General features: G+C 64.7%; 1 protein-coding gene across 2 annotated transcripts in view; it reads left to right on the top strand.

Annotated features, from left to right (window-relative positions):
- The window catches only part of NFATC1 (nuclear factor of activated T-cells, cytoplasmic, calcineurin-dependent 1), a 115,648-nt gene that overhangs the window by 52,630 nt on the left and 45,234 nt on the right, over positions 1-17,784 (top strand). Inside the window, exons 9-10 of one of the 2 annotated variants that reach the window (XM_012657820.1) lie at positions 9,062-9,444; positions 9,556-9,751. In XM_012657820.1, the coding sequence (XP_012513274.1) occupies positions 9,062-9,444; positions 9,556-9,751 (579 nt within the window). The remainder of the gene's footprint in view (positions 1-9,061; positions 9,445-9,555; positions 9,752-17,784) is intronic. The other variant, XM_012657821.1, reaches the window with a different exon arrangement.

Here is a 17,784-nt window from a genome sequence, read left to right as displayed (position 1 = left end):
GTGGTTGACCCCAAATTGAATGTTTTAAAGAAACCCTAGGCGTCATAAAGAAAAACTGCTTTCCACGGCAGTGGATAAAATAGCTCGAGCATTAATTTCTTTCTTGTTTACCTGGCACGTGGCCGTCCCCGCTGCGAGTCGATAGCGCTGAGTAGAGCCGGGTCTCGGCGTCGGAGGCGGAGGGGCCTGCGTGTGGGTGTGCACGCCCTTCGTGGGCGGGGCTGAGCCCCGCTGCCGCCTGCTCCGGTGCACACCCGCCTGGCGGCCGCCCAGTCCTGCCACCCCGCGGTGCCACGGTCCCCCCGCAGCCCTCCGGCCTCCGCGCTCCGGTGGACGTCGCGCTTGATCCAGCCCCACCGTCCAGCCCTCCACCTGCCCGGCACGGCTGACCTGCCGCCGGAGCTTCCCGCCCAGCCCTGCCTCTCCGCAGCCCCCGTCCTCTCCTCTCCGGACATTTTCCTCCAACACCACAGGCCGCAGGCGCCTGCCCGGTCCCGCGGGCCACGGTCACCGAGCGCCCAGGACAGAGACCCCAGGCTGCCACGGGCGTCGACCAGCGCCTGGTGCACGGCGGGCTCTCGATACCTGGTTCTTGAAATAAATAAATGAACCGATGGAAACTGGACCTCAGGCCTCATGTCGAGTTTGGTGTCCTCGGCCGCCTCCTGCCGCTCTGGGGCTGTGTGAGGACGCGTGCGGTGGCCTCCCAGGCCCATGTCCCTAGCGTTGGCGCATCCGTGTCTTGGGGTCCTGCTCAGACGGTTCCCGCCAGGCTCAGCTCCCCCATCCTCGGTCAGAGCCACCAGCTCCAAGTCCCAGGGACACGTGGCAGTGTCGAGGGAGCTTCGCGGGCAGGGCGGGGGGACATCTAGTCAGGAAGCCTCGGCCCGATTCTCGGCTGGTTCCAGGTTGCTTTCTTTTCTCTCCAAACCCCAGTCGTGAGGCTGCTGCCGACGTCCCCTCTGGGCTTTGCTCCGTGAGCTTCATGTTGTTCCGAGGGTCCGGAGTCTGGTGGGCACAGCAGAGAGGGGACGCGCCTGCCTCGGTCTCGAAACGCACGCGCCAGCAGAGACAAGCCCTCTGCCCCTCGCCGTGAGCTCGCGTTCACGTGCAGACGCGTGACATCAAGTCACGTTGGGTCTTCCTTCGACATGAGGTATAAGGAAAGGTGCGTCTCCTGGCTGGGCCAGACGTTTCTGTCTCGCACCCTCACAGGGTTCCGCCCCTCTGGCCACGGGTTGGGGAGCAGAGTGGGTGCTGGGGGGCACAGCTCGGCCACCGGCCTCCCGTACCCCTCTCCTCAGCGCTGACGGTGTCTGCCGCTGACTCACAGCTAAACCGGCCATGGCGGCTGGTGACGCCCAGTGACGGCCCTCCTCCCCGCCTCCCACAGGCAGCCTGTCCCCCACGCAGGTTGGGGGTCACGTGGTCAGACTGCAGGGTGACCGTCAGGCTGGGCGCAGAGGGCCTGGGTCCTGGGGCTGGTGGCCAGTGACGGGGCCCAGAGGGACAGTTTGGTCCCTCAGTCCTCTCTGGGGGGCTGGGGTTTGACGGGGACAAGTTCCCACCTGGATGTAAACCCCGTGGATGGCGTGTGGGAAACCCCCTGGGAATTCCCACGTGCCGGCCCCGGCCCCGGCCCCGGCCCCCTGCCCAGGATTGCGGCCACTGAGGGACGGTGGGGACCCACACGCCCGTCAGACAGGCTGCCTGAAGTTTCTCGTTTGTCACTTTTGTTCGGCTGTGTCTGAAGGGACAGCGCTCGGTCTGCTGGCGCACGGCACGGTGTGAGGGACGCGCCGGCGCCTGTCTGAGCGCTCAGGGTCCTGAGAAGTGACTCCAGCGTGTCCACGAGGCTCGCAGTGGGGAGAGCCCAGCGCGTGGGGACACGTGGCCCAGAGACCCCGCTGGGCATGCGCTGGGCCCTGGATGTGACAGGGCAGGGGCGTCACGAGCTCACAATTAGCTACCAAAGTGAGGAAATAAATGCTGACAAATCACTGGGTCTGGAGGCCCAGTCTTGCTTCCCAAGCTGCTCTGGTTGGTCACCCGGAGACACCCCCGAGGCTGAGGGTCCCTGTGAGGCCACGTCTCCGTTGGGAGGTCCCCTCGTGGCCAAGATCCCTGCCCTGGCCCTGGGGGACACGCAGCCCCACCCCCAGGGCAGCCGCTGGGATGAACCGAGTCGGGGCGGGAGCGGCTGTGACCGAGAGGAGCACCCTCCACGATGGGGAGGCCACCAGGGGCAGACCTGCCTCCGGATCGCGGCCCTGCCCGGCGGTGGGCGTGCCCGGGCGCAGCTCCTCCTCCTCCACGTGACACACGAGCCCACCCTCCTGGTCACGGGACGGACCTGGGGGTGCACGGGAAGGGGAGCAGATTCCGTGCTCTCTCGTCTGCCCCCGGGCCAGGAGCAGCAGCAGAGAGGATGCGGGTGGACGGGGCCCGAGGGGCAGGAGGGGCCACGGCCAGGAGCTTGGTTCCGGGGTGCTCAGCACAGGCCGCAGGAAGCGGGTGGGCACCAACGGCGGGTCGTGCGCGGAGCCCAGCGGCTCGTCTCCAGACGGCCCAGCTCCTGGCCCCGCCCTGTGCTCCCTGAAGTCCATGACAGCCGAGTGAGGCTGCTGGTCCTGAACTCCGTTTCCACCGGCTCCCGCTGTTCCTGTGCAGAGGAGGGCGTGGTGTTCTCATTGCGCACGTCACGTTTCAAGCCTGACGTGGTGGACATGAAGCGAACTGATGCACCCGTCGCAGGGCACAGCCCTCCGACCCCGGGACCCGTGGAGTGGTCCAGAAGGGCAGTTTGCTCCCCTCAGCCAGGCCCCGAGGCCTCCCTAAGTATTGGGGGAAGGGCCCCAATTACAGAACCGGGGGGACACTCACCCCAAAATGCTGACGCGGTGGAGACACGGAGCCGTCTAACCGCCTCCCACACCGCAGGCGCCCTGACGCTGTGGTTTTAGGTGGGAGGGGCAGGAACGCGGAAGCTCGTGCTGCAGAAACCGGAGATGGGGCGGACAAGTCAGGAACGGGCGCTGGGACCCAGACGTGCGAAGGGAAGACCGTGGTTTGGGCCCGTTGGTTGGCGGGTCCCGTCGGGCAGCAGGCGGGCCGGGAGGCTCCGAGGGCACGCGGGTGTCGGGGGCGCTGGACAGGGCCAAGGGCTCCGTCACGGAGACTGGCCACAGCGCACAGCGTCAGTGGGGAGGAGGGGACAGGAAGGTGGCCATGTTTAGAGATCTGGGGGCCACGGGCGTCAAAACCACAGGGAAGTGTGGGCCGGAAGTCTGGGCACAGGATGCGTAGAACCGCGGAACGTTCTGGACTGGTTGGCCACAATCTGTGGGCTTCGCGATGGACCTGCCTGTCCGGGAGCGCGACTCAAGGCAGCTCCCCGAGCGTCGACAGAGCGGCCGCCCCTCCTCCGCGTCTCCCAAAGGCTGCCCCGCGATGCGCAGCTGCTCGGCAGTGCGCCTGGAGGATGAGGCGCTCTCGACGCAGCGCGGCGGCGACCGGGAGACGAGGCCAACGTGTTTCTGGGGCGTGTCTGTGCTGCGCATCGTCCGCTGTGAGCCTTGCTGGGCAACATTTGCGCTTAACTACACCCTGGCAGAGAACAGAGCTTGCCCGCGCCACGGCCGTGTCTGTGCTGCGTTCACGCCCTGCACACGGGACGGCTCCAATCCACCGCCAGGGCGGGGCAGCACGAGGCGGGACGTGCACGGAGGAGCCAGCCAGTCCTGGGCGCCTGGTCGGATGTGCCGTCCGTGCCGGCTGCCTCCGCGCTGGGGCTTCAGGCCGTGCGTCGGTGGTGGACGTGATTGGAACTCTTCAGCGAGGATGCTGGCTGAGCCTCGAGGGACAGACGTGGACACGTCCACAGAGGCATCTCCGCCGCCCCCCCTCCCCCGCGCCCTGCATTGGCACAGGGCTGGCGTGACCCCCGGGCACTCTTGGCCTGCACGGGAGAGGTGACGCGTCCACCCTCCCTCTCGAGGGGCTGGCGGCTCCCAAGGCTCCATCCGCTGCTCCTCTTTGGTCATTACTGTAACAAAGTCATGCCCTGGGGGTGTCATTCCTGGTTGTTCACACGGGTGGCAGAGCTCGGACTTTGGTGTCACACAGCAAAGGGAAGGCGGTCTGTCCTTTGTTTTCCAGTGGTTTCATCTTCGAATAAAATTCCTCTTGTCCAGTCCCGTTGGGCGCACTGGTGAGGACGTTCAGGCCACACACAGGGTCACTCGGAACGTGGACACGTAGCGAGGGGCCACGCAGGAACGACAGCTCACTGCGCGCGGCGCCCAGGCCGTGCAGGAGTGTTCGGCCCTCGGTCCCCGTGACTGCCGCGTGGCCGGTGTCCTCGTAGACGAAGAAAGGGTCCCTGGCAGCGTCTGCCCCTCAGCCTGCGCGGGAGCCCACGGGCCGGGCGCTGGTGACCGAGACCCGCCCTGCAGTCCGGGGCCTCCCCTGGGTCCAGACGGCCGACGCCCGCATGCACACGTGGAGGGAGAGTTCTCTCTGCCCCTCCTGGGAGGACGCCAGCCCTACAGGTCAGACCCACCCGATGACGTTTTAACGTCGGTGACCCCCGAACGCCCCGTGTGCAAATACTCTCACACCGGGGTGAGGGCAGAGTGACCTGACCACGCTGTGCTTGTCGACCCTGAGGGTCGCGCTCCTGGCGGTGGCCACGGACCTGCCCCGCACCCCTCCCCACCGAGAGACGGCAGGGCCGCGCCCGCGTCTGCGCAGGATGCGGTCTCGTTTCCCCACTTGCGGAAAATGGGCGTCCTGCGTGGCTGGTCTATAGAGCAGGTGTCCTTCCTCCAAGATCCGCACGATTGCCGTCCAGACACCAGCAGTCACGACGTGCTCTCGCCACGCAGCCGCTGCCGATGCCGGGGGGCCGGCAGCTGTGGGGCTTTAGTTTTCGAACGTGTTTTCTTGCGTTTTCCGGTTTTCTCTGTATCAGAGAGGCCACAGGTCCCAGGGCCTGGGCGAGGGGAGAGGCGTCCTCCACGTCTCCCCTCTGCCGGTGGCCAGGCTGCGCCGTCCCGAAACGTCCCAGCGCGTCCCGTCAGTGGCCCCTGTCTCTCCGGACCTGCCCGGACCAGGGACCAGGGTGGAGCCGGAGGAAGCAGGGCCACTGCGGAGGGCCGGATGTGGGCAGGAACGTGAGGCGGGAGCGGCTGGTGCAGCCTCCTCCTTCCCTCCATGGTGCTGGGCTGGTTGCTGGGAAACCGTCCCCACTCCAGACTTGTGCCTGGACCTGGGAGACCGAGCTGGGGGACGGAGGGGGCCGTGCCCCACCCTGAAGGGCATTGGCCGGGAGCAGGGGGGCCGCACACACTGCCCTGGAGGTGCCTGCTGCGCGGCGCTGGCCCAGGACAGCGTCTGGCTCGGGGCCGACAGACCCAGACGCATCCAGAGACTTCACTGAAAAGGCACATCTGCACCGGGGCAGGCAGCGTGGAGATCGTCACGGTTTAGTGCCCCGGGTTTGTCCCTAAGAGAGGTCTGTGGCATGGCCTCCGTGGGCCTCGCGGTGGGAGGGTGAGAGGCGGGACGCCGTGCGGACGTCCCACGCGGCCTCTGCTTGTCCCAGGGACAGCGGCTGCCTGAGCCCCGGGCCTGCCCCACACCCTAAGGCAAGGAGACATGGTTCAGGCGGCCCCAGGACGCCGGCGTTCCCAGTGGAAAGTGTGTCACGCGCCCTGTGCCACCGCCATCCCTACACCGAGACGTTCCCAGGAAGAATCTGAGGGCCGGAGAGATGCAGGAGTTAGCGTCGGTGCCCCGGCGGCTTTAAACAGGTCGTAAACAGCAGGCACTCTTGCTGCAGCAGCGGGCGCCACCTGGCCCCCTCCCTGACGTCCCTGTGGAGTCACCAGGCCTGGCCCCGCCATGCTCACGGCGTGTCATCTCCATGTGGCGATGAATTACGGCCGCCGTGTTAGCTGGACAGCTGTGTTTGGGCCGCACCTCCAGCACCGGGCCGAGTGGTCGGGCAAGAGTTTTTAAAGAGCTCAGGAGACGCTTTATGGGAGAGACAGGCCGGCCCCTGCGCCTGGCCACGTTTCTGGGCCTGGCGGAAAATCCGGCGCGGTGCAGAGAGGATCCCAGCGGGGTTTTAACACGGCATCCCAGCCACATGCTTTGCAAGACCGTAAACTCTGGAAATTGCCGTCCGATCTGGAATTTCTCCCTAGCTGCTGCGGACACCAGCTTTCGGCACCAGCGTCTCTCGGCGAGACTCCGGACCCCCCGGGCCGTGCTCATGTGTCTGGTCCGTTTCCGGGACAGCCACGTCCCGTCGAGGCGAGGGTCTGGGTCACGATTCGCGCCGGCTTCCCTGCAGTCAGGTCTGGCTCTGCCTGGCGCCTGCGGCTCTGCATTTACAGCCCGCTGAAAAACGGACTCCGTCTGGTGGGGGGCACAGGTCCTCCGCAGTCGTCCGGGTGGGGCTTGGGGGAGCGGGCGAGACCCCAGGGTCTCCACACACTGGGCCCTCCTGGCCCTCCGCCTGCCACAGATGCCGCGGGGAGGGAGAGCTGTCGGAGCCAACAGCTGACTTGGGTGTTGGGCCTTGGGCTGCGAAGCTGTGGGTCGCAGAGCTGTTTCTAATAAACGGAGAATGCATCTCTCCTTGGCGGCCCCCCGGGCACCCTGGGAGCCGCGCAGGCAGCCAGTGCCCCGCCGGTCCCATGTGTGTGCATCCCTGGGCCACGGAGCAGCCGCCAGATCCGAGCGGACGGCCGGAGACTCATAGCAGACGGGCTGCAGCGGGAGGCGTGAGGCAGAGGCTGTGGCTGCGCGTGGCGTCCTCACCACAGGGACCGCTCTGGGCTGGGGGAGAAGGTGCAACGTCTGGAATGTGAGATGGACGGATGTCCCTGGTGGGTGCACGGTGGCCTCAGGGCTGAGTGAGCCCCCAGCTGTCTCCAGTTGTGGGCAGGAGCGAGGGCCGCCGCCCCACGCCAGGTGGCCACGGTGGCCCCCCCACTTCGCTGGCTGGGGCGGTCCCCAGGGGAGTGTGAGTCACGTGGGGCTCTTCCTGACGCCACGGCACCCTCGCCAGCCGCCGTCGCTGCCCTGCAGCTCCACCCGGAGACACCATCAGTGCTGGCTCCAGATGGCACCTGCCTGGCGTCACCGTGTCGTGGCCGAATCGTTACATCTCCCCGGGTGGCCAGTGGTCCGTGGTGTCTCGTGGGCAGTGTTTTGGGGTACGATTCCTGAGTGACTCGGTTCCGCCTTCCAGAGCCCTGGCGGGCACGAGAGGCAAGTCCATCTTGGCGGGTGCTACGCTGTCCAATCCGGGACGGCAGCAGTGCGCTGGTGGTCAACACGCCGACAACAGAGACCGGCCGCGTATCCGCACTTCCCTCGTGCTCTGTGGCCTCCAGCCGGTGCTCACCAGGCTGTGGCCGGACCTGTCCTTGCCAAGGGGACAGGCTGCCCCGAGGGGAGAACACAACGCCGGGAGGGACTCGTGGCCATGGCTGAGCACGGCCCAGCGCGGCCACGCCTGGGTGGGGAGAAGGAGCTTCCCGAGACGTGCTCACGGCGGCCCCGCGACTTTCCCACCCCCCCCCATGGCAGCCGCCGGTGACCCGACGCTCAGCGTGCAGGGAGGACGCGCCACAGACGCGAATGCGTGAATGAAAACGGGCCGGAGACACCAGTGTGGAAACAGCAGAGCGATTCCTGGGGAGCCCCGGTCGCGTCTCTGCAGGGAGACTCCGGGCAGATTTTCCGACCAGGACGGCCCCGTCGGTCCAGTCCCCAGCGCCGGTCCGGTCCCCAGCGCCAGTCCGGTCCCCAGTGCCGGTCCGGTCCCCAGCGACACCGCGTCTCGGGATGAGGAGCCTTCGCCGGCGCGCAGATGACCTGTCCCAGCTCTCACAGCCTCCGGGCCAGGGTGGCCATGGCGCAGGCCCTCCCCGGGGTCGAGCTTCGGGAAAATCCATGTCAGCGTCACAGCTGTTGGACGCGTAGGCACTGCGGGCCGTGACGGGGACCAGGCACACAGACCGGGTTTGTCCTGGAGCCCCACGCAGGCCCGGGGCTGTGATGGCGGCACTTTCTCCCGTGGCTGCCAGAACCCACCGCACGCAGCGCACGGAGAGGCGCAGATGTGATCGGGGGCGTCTGATGACAGCTCGTTATCCGCAAGGCTGTGCGTCTGTTGTGAATTTAAGAGCAATAGCGCGTTGCTTTCCGCGTCACTTAACCATCTAGACGTCTCTTCTCGGCGGCGCACGAGCCAAGACGCCAGCCCAGCAGTGAGCGGGACGGGGTCTCTGTGGGGTCCCCACAGGGTCCCCCGCCCTGGCAGGCACTGCTACCGGTTTCTTCCTGACACTGCTGTGGAAACTGAGGCCCAGAGGCAGGCGGGGTCTGGCGGAGAGTGAGGAGGGGCCAGTGCCAGCCGCGGAGGCAGCGTCCGTCCGCCCCGGCCCCCCCCGTGCCCTCAGCTTTCTCTCCAGGGACGAGTGGGAGAAAGGTCTAGAGACAGTGGACAGCTCCCGAGTTCCGCCCGTGCGGGAGGGAGGCAGAGGGGCGGGCGTGGTGGCCCACGCAGGCCCACTGTGCTGCCGCGATGACTAACGGCTTCTCTTCCGCAGCGACAGCCGTGCATGTTCTCAGCTGGGCTTTTATTGGCTTCCAGAGCCGTTTCTTGTGTTCACGTTCACCAAACGCGCAGACGTTATTAGCAGAGCGTCGGTAGCAGAAACGCAGTAGTTCGCCCAAGCTACGATTTTCGCTCTGAATTACCGCAAATCTGCAGGCCCCGGGTCCAAACTTCCCCTGCAGTTGCGAACGGGTTTTTGCAGCATGTCGGTGCCGGGCAGGGGCCAAGGCAAACAGGCTCTGCATATTGGAACCAGCTGCTGCTTTCCGGCGCCCGTGACTCACCCTGTTCTCTCGTTGGGCGGGAGGACCAGGCGCACGGGGCTCAGTCGAGACGCTGTTTGTCTTGCAACAGGCGTCCCAGACACAGGCCGGCCGGTCGACCATCTGCAACTGTGTTTATTTAACTTTTTCTCTCTCCACGCAGTTCCCGTTATAAAAACAGAGCCGTCTGACGATTACGAGCCCGCCTCAGCCTGCGGACCGGCGAGCCAGGGGTTAAGTCCCGTCCCGCGACCGTACTACAGCCAGCAGCTCGCGGCACCGCCCGACCCCGGCTCCTGCCTCGTGGCCGGGTTCCCGCTCTGCCCACAGAGGAGCACCGTGATGCCCACGCCGCGCAGCGCCAGCCCGAAGCTCCACGACCTTTCTGCCGCAGCCTACACCAAGGGCATCGCCAGCCCAGCTCACTGTCACCTGGGACTGGCGCAGCCGGCCGGAGAGGTCGCCGCCGTCCAGGACGTGCCGAGACCTGTGGCCGTGCACCCCGGCTCGCCCGAGCAGCCGCCCCCCGCCACGCTGCAGCCGCAGGTGAGTCCGCATCTGAGCAGCAGCTGCCCCCTGGGTCAGCGGCTCACGCTCTGTCCCTACAGCCCCCCCTCCCCGCCTCCGCCCGCCGCCCAAGAGCCAACCTGCTTGCAGCCCTGCAGCCCGGCGCACCTGCCCACGATGGGCCGCCCGCAGCACCTGCCGCCGAAGGCTCAAAGGAACCTGTCTCCAACCGCCCGGCCACGGTCCCTGCCAGAGGTGCGTGAGGACAGTGGCCGTAATTTGGCCCTTATTCCTGTAACGGTCAAGCGGGAACCCGAGGAGTTGGACCAGTTGTACCTGGACGATGGTAAGTGCCCGCCGCCCGGAGCTCTCGGAGGAGAGGCGTGCGGATGCGCCGACCGCGGGAGCCGGCGTGACATGGGTGCAGGACACGGTTCTCGGGGCATTGCGGCGGCACCGTGTGGGGCGGTAGTGTCGCCACTTGCGTGCAGCTCTGGTCACGGCAGGGGCTGGTCGCTTGGCTTTGACTTTCCGTGAAACTTGTCCGGGTGGTCTTGGGCTCAAACAAGGGTGCCCAGGTTTGCCGACTGACGCTGGACAGAGAGCCCCTTGGCGCGAGTTCAGAAAGTCCCGTGTCCTCGAGCACCAGCCCGGCCAGGTCCTTGGCTCACGGCACGTAAGAGTTTCTTGAGTCTGGGGAAGAGATTTCGGGTGATGCTGAGCTGACAGTGGTTGGCTGTGCTCTGTGCAGCTACACGAGTGTGTCCGTGCCGTGGCAGCCCCGCCGGGAGCCCGTGGGCAGAGCGCGAGGAGGGCTGTCGGGTGCGACGCCAGCCCAGGTGCGGCGGCCTTCTCAGCGCAGAGGCCCACGGACGTGCTTGTTCAGGGCTGTTGGAAAGGGAGGCCCTTGGACGTCTGTGGCCAGGCCGCTTAGACCAGGCGACTCCCAGAGCTGCCGCCGTCCTGTGCGTGGTAACAGGACACCGTCTGTGTGTGTCTGCGTTTGAATCGCATTCACTCCCGACGCGGTCCGGGCCACCCGGTCACAGGCTGCCGGGGTGCTCAGACACGTGACCAAGCCTGGCGCCCTCATCAGGCGGCGATTCGGTGAGCGTCCCCGCCCTGCGCGGGCTGTTTGCGTGGGAGGTGGGCGTCGTTGGGCACAGACCGTTTTCCCCGACGCCTCCCCCCACCCGGACTCTGTGCCTCCCTTCGAGTGACAGCTTCGTGCCGCTGGCTTTGCTGCCACCGCGGCGCTCTCCGCGAATGTTGAGTTTCCTCGCGTTCCCAGCGGCCCTTTAGCTTCGGGGGGTCCTTTGGGAAGAGCGTCCAGAGGTGGCTGCCACACGTGGTCCACGCCCAGTCCCCGCGTCACTCTCGCTGTGGCTTGGCCGCCTGGGGAGGCCTGTGAGCCTGCGGATGGCGCCGCTTCCAGGTCGGGGCCTCCTGTCCGCTCAGGAGGGGACGGGGCCGGCCAGACACGTCCCTACTGTTTCCCAACGCAAGGCCGCAGGTTTTTGAGAACAATGTGTGCAAATGATTTAGCCCCAAAAGTATCCAGCCTCAAGCCCAGTGCCCTGGTCTGTGGCAAGAGCTCGGTCCCGGGGTCGGGCTTTGTAAGCTGGGCCTCGCAGCCTGCTGCGCCAGGGGCTGACGGTCATCACGGTGCTGAGACGCAGGCCGGGCGCCCGTCCGAGCGGCACGAGGGTGAGAGGGTCCTGGGCCTACCTGCCCGGCGTGTGTGGACGTGGGGGAGACAGATGCGCAGCTCGGGGTCCTCACATGGCTCTGTGTGCCCCCGGGGTGGGCACAGGTCGGCTGGGGCCGGAGCATCTGGCCGGACACCCAGCTCTGCGTCACCCCCAGGGCCCCCCCCCCCAGCCTGCTGGCCGGCCGCCGTGGGGCCCCCAGGCCGAGGCCCTTGCCCAGCCCCTTCACGTAGGCCGCCGGCCCCACGTCCTGGGGGCCCTGCTCTCCAGACCCCTGCCAACAGCCCCCGTGTGCACTCCCGACCACTCACTGTGGCGGGGCTGCTTCCAGGCCGGGCCGTCCTTCCTCCCCAGACCTTCTCCTTGGCTCCTGGCCGTGGTCATCTTCCCGCTCGGAGCTGCAGGGTCGCGTCCCCGTCCCCAAGCCCTGGTGGTTCTGCGCTGCCAGGGAAGAGTCAGCCTCGGTGTCCGGCTGCAGCCTCCCCACCACCTGCCCCCGGGACAGGAAGTGTCGCGTCCACTTACGTCCTCAAGAGACGCCAGGCTGGTCCTGAGGGCCGGCCCTGCGCATGTGAGACTGTCCCGTTTTTGGGGGCACTTGCCACCTTTTTCCCTTTAGTTTTGCCCACGGTTGGCCGGCTTTTACCCAAACCTTTTTCGTTTTGGGCGTTGGGTTCAAGGGGGGCCCCGGGGTGGGGGGACGAGGGCAGCTGCGTGGCGGCCCCGCAGAGCAGGGAGCGTGTTCACAGGCCACCGCGGTCTCGCGCAGCCTGCGCAGGCGGGTCCTGGTGGCACCCAGTTAACCACACACAGTTGAGCCTGGAGCAGTTAGCTGTGGCCCTGTCCAGACGTGGCGCTGATCTGTCCCGAGTGGGTGAAGGGCCCTTCCAGTCCTTCGGAGGCGGGTGGGCAGGCGCGCAGCCACACGTGCGGAGGCCTCGTCTGGGGCTGGGGGTGGGGACAGCGTTGTCTCGCAGGCCAGGCCTCCCTCCAAGGGCTCTGGATGGGGCCGGGGGCTCCCCGCACTGCAGGGTGGACACCTGCCCGGGAGCGGTGGAGAGTGTGGCCAGCTGGCGTCCCTCTTGGGCAGCTGAGCTGCAGATGTGCCCTCTGTCCCCCTCGCGGGCAGAGCCCGCCCGGGTGCTCGCTCTGCCCTCACTCCGGCTGTGGGATGGCTGCGGCCCCCACCCCCACACGCCGTCCTCGCAAGGAGCGGACGCAGCCAGGGCTGTGGAGGGTCCTCGGGGCAGGACACAGGCTGTAGGGTGGGGACCAGGGCAGGACGTCCTGCCTGGAGAAGGTGGAATCCTACCTGGAGGGCGTGTGGGGATCCGTGCCGGCGCCTTCTTGGTGGGGACAGCGGGGTGGGGACGCCAGGCTCACGCAGGAGTAGGCCGTAGCTCAGAGAGTGTTTGCGAAGCTTGGACAGTTCCAGCCGGCCCAGGAGTCCGATCCTTCGCCGGCCCCGTCCCAATGTCCTCCCTGGTTCCAAGACAACATCGCAGCTCCCGCTAACCCCGGAAGGAGGTTCCGGAGGACGCTAGTAACCCGGCGTGTCCAGGACCGGGATCCCATCCGCACAGGCCCAGGGACCCCCTGCGGGGGAAGCAGACGGGGCCACCCTGGGGCTCTGCCTGTCCCTGCACATGGAGAATGTCCCAGAACGTGATCACGGAAGGACCTTTGGGCGGGGCCGCCCTGCCATCCCCACTTCCCTCTGCGGCTTCTCCCACCTTCCCCGCCCCGCTTGCCGCGCGGCTCACCTGTCGTCAGAGCGAAATTCACTGGGGTTTCTCAGCACCGTCCTGACTAGTTTCCCGTCCTCAGGACACCGGGAGCCCGGCAGCCTCTGCCGCGCCCTGGGCTGTGTCCGACGGAGGGAGGAGGCTCGCCCGGCACCCGGCACCCGGCACCCGGCACCCAGGGAAGTGGAAACAGCAGCAAAGACTGAAGCAAAATGAAACCGCACAAATCTCAGGCTCCTTCGTGGGTGGAAAGAGCCGCTCGGTGCTGTGCGTCCACACGGCAGGGAGAGGGGAGGGAGGGCGTGTGGCTCAGGACACCCCTCGATGGTGTTTGAAAGTGGGGGCTCCCGCGCAGTCCTGCGCCCCACGCGCCGCTGGTGACCAGAGCCCCGGGGTCTGTGCCTCCCCCAGGCCCGAGACCGGCGCGGGGCAGGTTCGGTCTCCAGCCTCCTGGGGTCCAGCAGTGAAGGGGACCGCAGGGCCACCTCTAGGGCGCGCAGGGCAGGCTGGGGTCCGCCTGCCCGGGCACGTCACTCCACCGAGACGCCACAGGGCTCGGCCTGGCCCCACCCCGCGGCCCTCAGCACCGCTGGCAGCAGCGTCCACACGGTCGGCTCAGGATCTCGGCTCCTGGGTCTGAACGGCGCGTGGAAGCAGCGAGGCGCAAGCGGGGTTCTCTCGCTGACCGCGGTGCCCGCGACCGCCAGGCCCGGGGGACTCAGAGAATTTATTGTGTGCGCAGGTTTTTCATTTCTTGTAATTGGGTTTCAATTTGTTTTCTGGGGACGTAGAGCGGGAAAGGCAACAGCGGGACGTGGTGTGCGGCTGCGGAGAGCGTGGGGTGCGCCGTCGCCAGTACGCGCCCGCCACGGGTCCGCGGGGTGGTCTGCGTGGAGCAGCCTGTCCCGTGGACCCGCGTCCAGTCTGGCGAATGAGCCGGAAGGGGAGGTGCTTCCCAGATTCCTGTTTCTCTCACAGAACTCAAGCCTCAACGTGAAGAATGAATCCCAGGTTTTCTTCTTTTTCGGATTCCTTTGTTTTTCAGTTATTTCTCTTCCTGAGTCGTGTTTCAGGAGCACTTGGCCCACCCCTGAATTTCCTTCTTTGTTTCAACAATCTTCCTAAGATTTAGCTTTTGGTTTGGACTTTTCCAAGCACGGCAGAAGCACACAGGGACGTTTTAAAAAATACTATTTTTCTGGACCTTATGTTATTTTAAACCTAGATTTTTAAAAACATGCTGTAAAATTGTACGTGAGCTGTTTTTACAGTGTTATTCCTCTATTGCCACTGTGGGGACGGAAGTAGGCGACGTTTCCCGCTGGTTCCAAATCCTCTCGGTCGCATGTGTGGGCAGCTCATGCACACACAGACACATATATGTGCGCACACACGTGCGCACACATGCACACGCATTCATGCACACACGTGTGCATACACACTAGCGCACATACACGTGCACACATGCACACACGCATTCACGCACACGTGCATGCACACACACGCGTGCACACGGTCTCGTTCCGGGCGCCTTGCAGGAGGTGTCTTCTGAAACGTCTGTGCGGCGCGTGGCATCTGCCCTGGTGCTCCCGCGAGCCCATGCCGACCGGCCGCTCTGCTGTCGGGCAGCAGCTCCCGCGAGCCCTGCGGGGAGGCGACAGCCCCGCGGCGCTGGGCTGGCCACGGACACAATCAGGCCTTTCAGTCTCCTCGCGAGCTGCTGGTTTCCAGAGCCTAGATGTCATTAAAACAACAAGCAGGTAGACGCGGTGGCCCCGAGCGTGTCTGCCCCGAGTCTGGGGGTGAGCGGCTCCCTCTCCCGCCCCTTCCTGAGCTCAGACTGCTCCGGAGAGAACAAAAACCTTCCCTCATGGAAAGTTTTACTAAGCTGGCCCCGCGCCCAGGGCTGAGGCCGTCCCCACTCCTAACGATGATTGAAAGAGTCTGCGCCGCGGCCGTCGTTAACGTCGCAGACGTGGGCTGCCCCACGGCGGGCGGGGAGTGAGTTCAGCCCCGCAGATGATTCATTAGGGTCTGCCCTTGGTGCACCGGGCCTGCCGCGTGGGGCGGTGAGGCAGGCAGATCTCGCCGTGGGCGAGGAGGCTGGCAGGCAGGAGAGGAGGTTTCCCGGAGGCCCCTGAGGAAGGGAGTGAGGTTCCCCACACCAGGCTGACGCCGCTGCTCACGGGGCAGGACTCTGAGCGCTGGTTCCAAGGTGAGCCGGGCGGGGGGGCCGCGGCAGGCTGTCCCAGGCCCCAGCAGCGTGTCACACGAGCGTGCAGACAGCGGCTTAAGCATGTCGGTGTTTGTCTGGGTGTTTGCTCTCGTGTAGATCCCACCCGAGTGTCGGCCCGTGACCACCAGAGAGACTGTTGGGCGGAAGGTGTCAGCACGTTGAACACCTGCCACTGCTGAGCCCGGGCAGTGGCCGCCGTGAACCTGCCCTCAGTACAGGAAGACGCAGAAACGCAGGCCGACTGCGACGTCTGCTGAGTGCGGCCCTCTGAACCACGCAGGGTGCTGCTGGGGCTGCCGACCGCAGACTCCACGGTGCTCAGGCCCTCGGCTGCACCACTGGCTGGGTTGTGACCTGTGACGCTGGGGCAGCCTCCACTGAGCCCGGGCCGGAGGCCAAGGGAGGAGGACAGGCTTTGACCAGGGCCTGCAGCTGGTGGACGTGGGCCTTCCCGTGTCTGCTGGGCTCTGGCACTGTTCTCAATTGCCCGGTGTAGACATTAACTGTGAACGCGGAATGCTTTGAATTACACGCTGTTTCTGAGGAAAATACCCATATCCACAGTCCGATCATTTTCTGTCAACTTGGAGGGGAAATTCCGTGGAATTGTTTCCAGCTGTTATTAACCTTCTGCCTTTACTCCTTCAGAGTGGGTCTTAGCTTGTTTCCCCTTAAACAGAGAGTTGTTTGAAATCACTGATTTGAAGGAAGGAATACAGGCAGGGTGGAAGGGAAGCGAAGGGCAGAGCTAGAAACACCTTTCGGGTCTGTTCGGTGCCAAAGGAGAGTCACGACCAGCAGAAGCAAGGAGACCAGAACCGACACTCAGATGCGACCCGGCGTTGGGGGACGTGGGGCGTGTCTGTGACGTCTCCCCACAGGCAAGCTCCGGAGAACAGCGAAGTGCGGGAGCCTGAGTCTCATTACTGAAATGCCGGTCTGCTTCTTGTGTAGACAACTCAGCTTTCCTCTTGAAAACAGGTTGAAATCTTCACAGAAACACTTAAGTGGCATCGTCTGCATTTCACGTCCAGTCGTCTGGCACTGTCCTGCCGCCTGTGCGTTTTCTCTTTCTAAACCTGGCACATTTCCAAGGGCTTTTCTCACGAGCCTCTCTGCAGACGCCCCCGCCCTGTGAGCCAGCAGGTGACGCGCTTCTGTGCGGGGTCCGGAGCATGAAGCGCAACAGGCATGCGTGGAGCCCACATGCCAGGATCCCGTCACAGCTGATGCCTCTCTGGGCATGAGGGGACCGGGGCAGCAGGGCTCTGCCTGCGTCTGTCAGAAAACTGTCCTTGTCAGAGCAGCCAGGGCCTCGTCACTCACGCCGGCCACCAGGCTCTCCTGCCCCTGGGGCTTGCTTGGGCGTGGCCGGTCCTCAGTGATGCTCCTGAGACACGTGTGTCCTCACCCGTGGATTCCTGAGGAGCAAGAAGTGACGGACTCGCGGATATTCACCAAGCCCAGGCATAGACGGACGTGCACACTTAGGCTGCAGTGATGACCTTTGCTCCAGCGTGAAAACGTTATTCCCGATCCATCGGGACAAGTCGTCGCCAACAGACAGAAAACCCAAGTGGTAACGGTGGGCTGCGTACTTGGCGCACGGCCTCCGACTTTCCAAGGGGAATTCGGCCTTAGACAGCCCTGAGGGCAGGAAAAGCTGCCGACACTGGCCTCTCCTCACATGAGGGAAACGGAGGCTCAGAGAGTCGTTACCTGACTGTCCCACGTCACGGCCGATGAGCCACAGAACCAGGAGCACGGCCACAGCCCAACACCTCCAATTCCAGCTCATCCCTCCGCAGTTCTAGGTCTACTACAGATTATTTCCTTCTCCTTTTTTTTTTTTTTTTAAATCATTGTCAGTGTACTACTGATTATTTTTCCCCATCAGAGATGTGATGAGCAAAGATTCCTGCTCAAATGTTCTACCTTTTAGATATGAGTTGGCCTTGCAAGTCAAAGAGGACCATGGTGCATGTTTTTTTCTTCATCAGAGTTCCTGAGTATTAACAGAGGTACTTTTAGTAACTTCAGAGGATTGGAGGAGAGACGGACCTCCCAAAATGATGGAGAGGACCTCAGGGAATCAGCCCCCCCCCAAAAGCAACAAAAATGATGGTAAAACTATCAAATCAACCGTTTCAAAATCTGGAAATTAATGGAAAAGACAGAACAAATCGAAAAGCATTTTTTCAAAAAAAAAAATGGGCCTTGATGAGAAGAGGGGATTGTGGTGTTTTGACTCGGAGCCGTTTCCCCAGTGGAGCGTAACACGAACAGCCGACGGCCGCGCAGACTGTGCGAAAGTCCATCCCCAAGGCGCAGACAGAACTTTGACAGGTAGTGAAGTTCCCCAGAGAAGCCCATTCCCCAGCGTGATGGAAACACCAGCAGTTGGCTGCCATCGTGGTCATTGTAGCCGCCCCAGGGCTGTGATCTCAGCTGGAGCCACGGGAGCCTGGCCAAGCAGGTGACCACCAAGGACTCTGAAAAGTCCTGGCGTGTTCCGGGGGATCACGAGGGCCACACACATGCAGAAGGAAAGAGAGGACCCCGTCACTCACCTGGTGACCTCAGAGCCACACATGGGCAGAGTGAAAGCCACGGCTGCTGCTGCTGCTGGCAGGTGGGCCTGAGGCCCTCACACACGTGTCCTGGGTCAAAGGTGGAAGGTGAAAGGTGG

Source organism: Propithecus coquereli, unplaced genomic scaffold (assembly GCF_000956105.1).
Source record: "Propithecus coquereli isolate 6110/MARCELLA unplaced genomic scaffold, Pcoq_1.0 Scaffold560, whole genome shotgun sequence".
NCBI lineage: Eukaryota > Metazoa > Chordata > Mammalia > Primates > Indriidae > Propithecus > Propithecus coquereli.
This window is presented reverse-complemented; position numbering and strand designations above follow the sequence as displayed.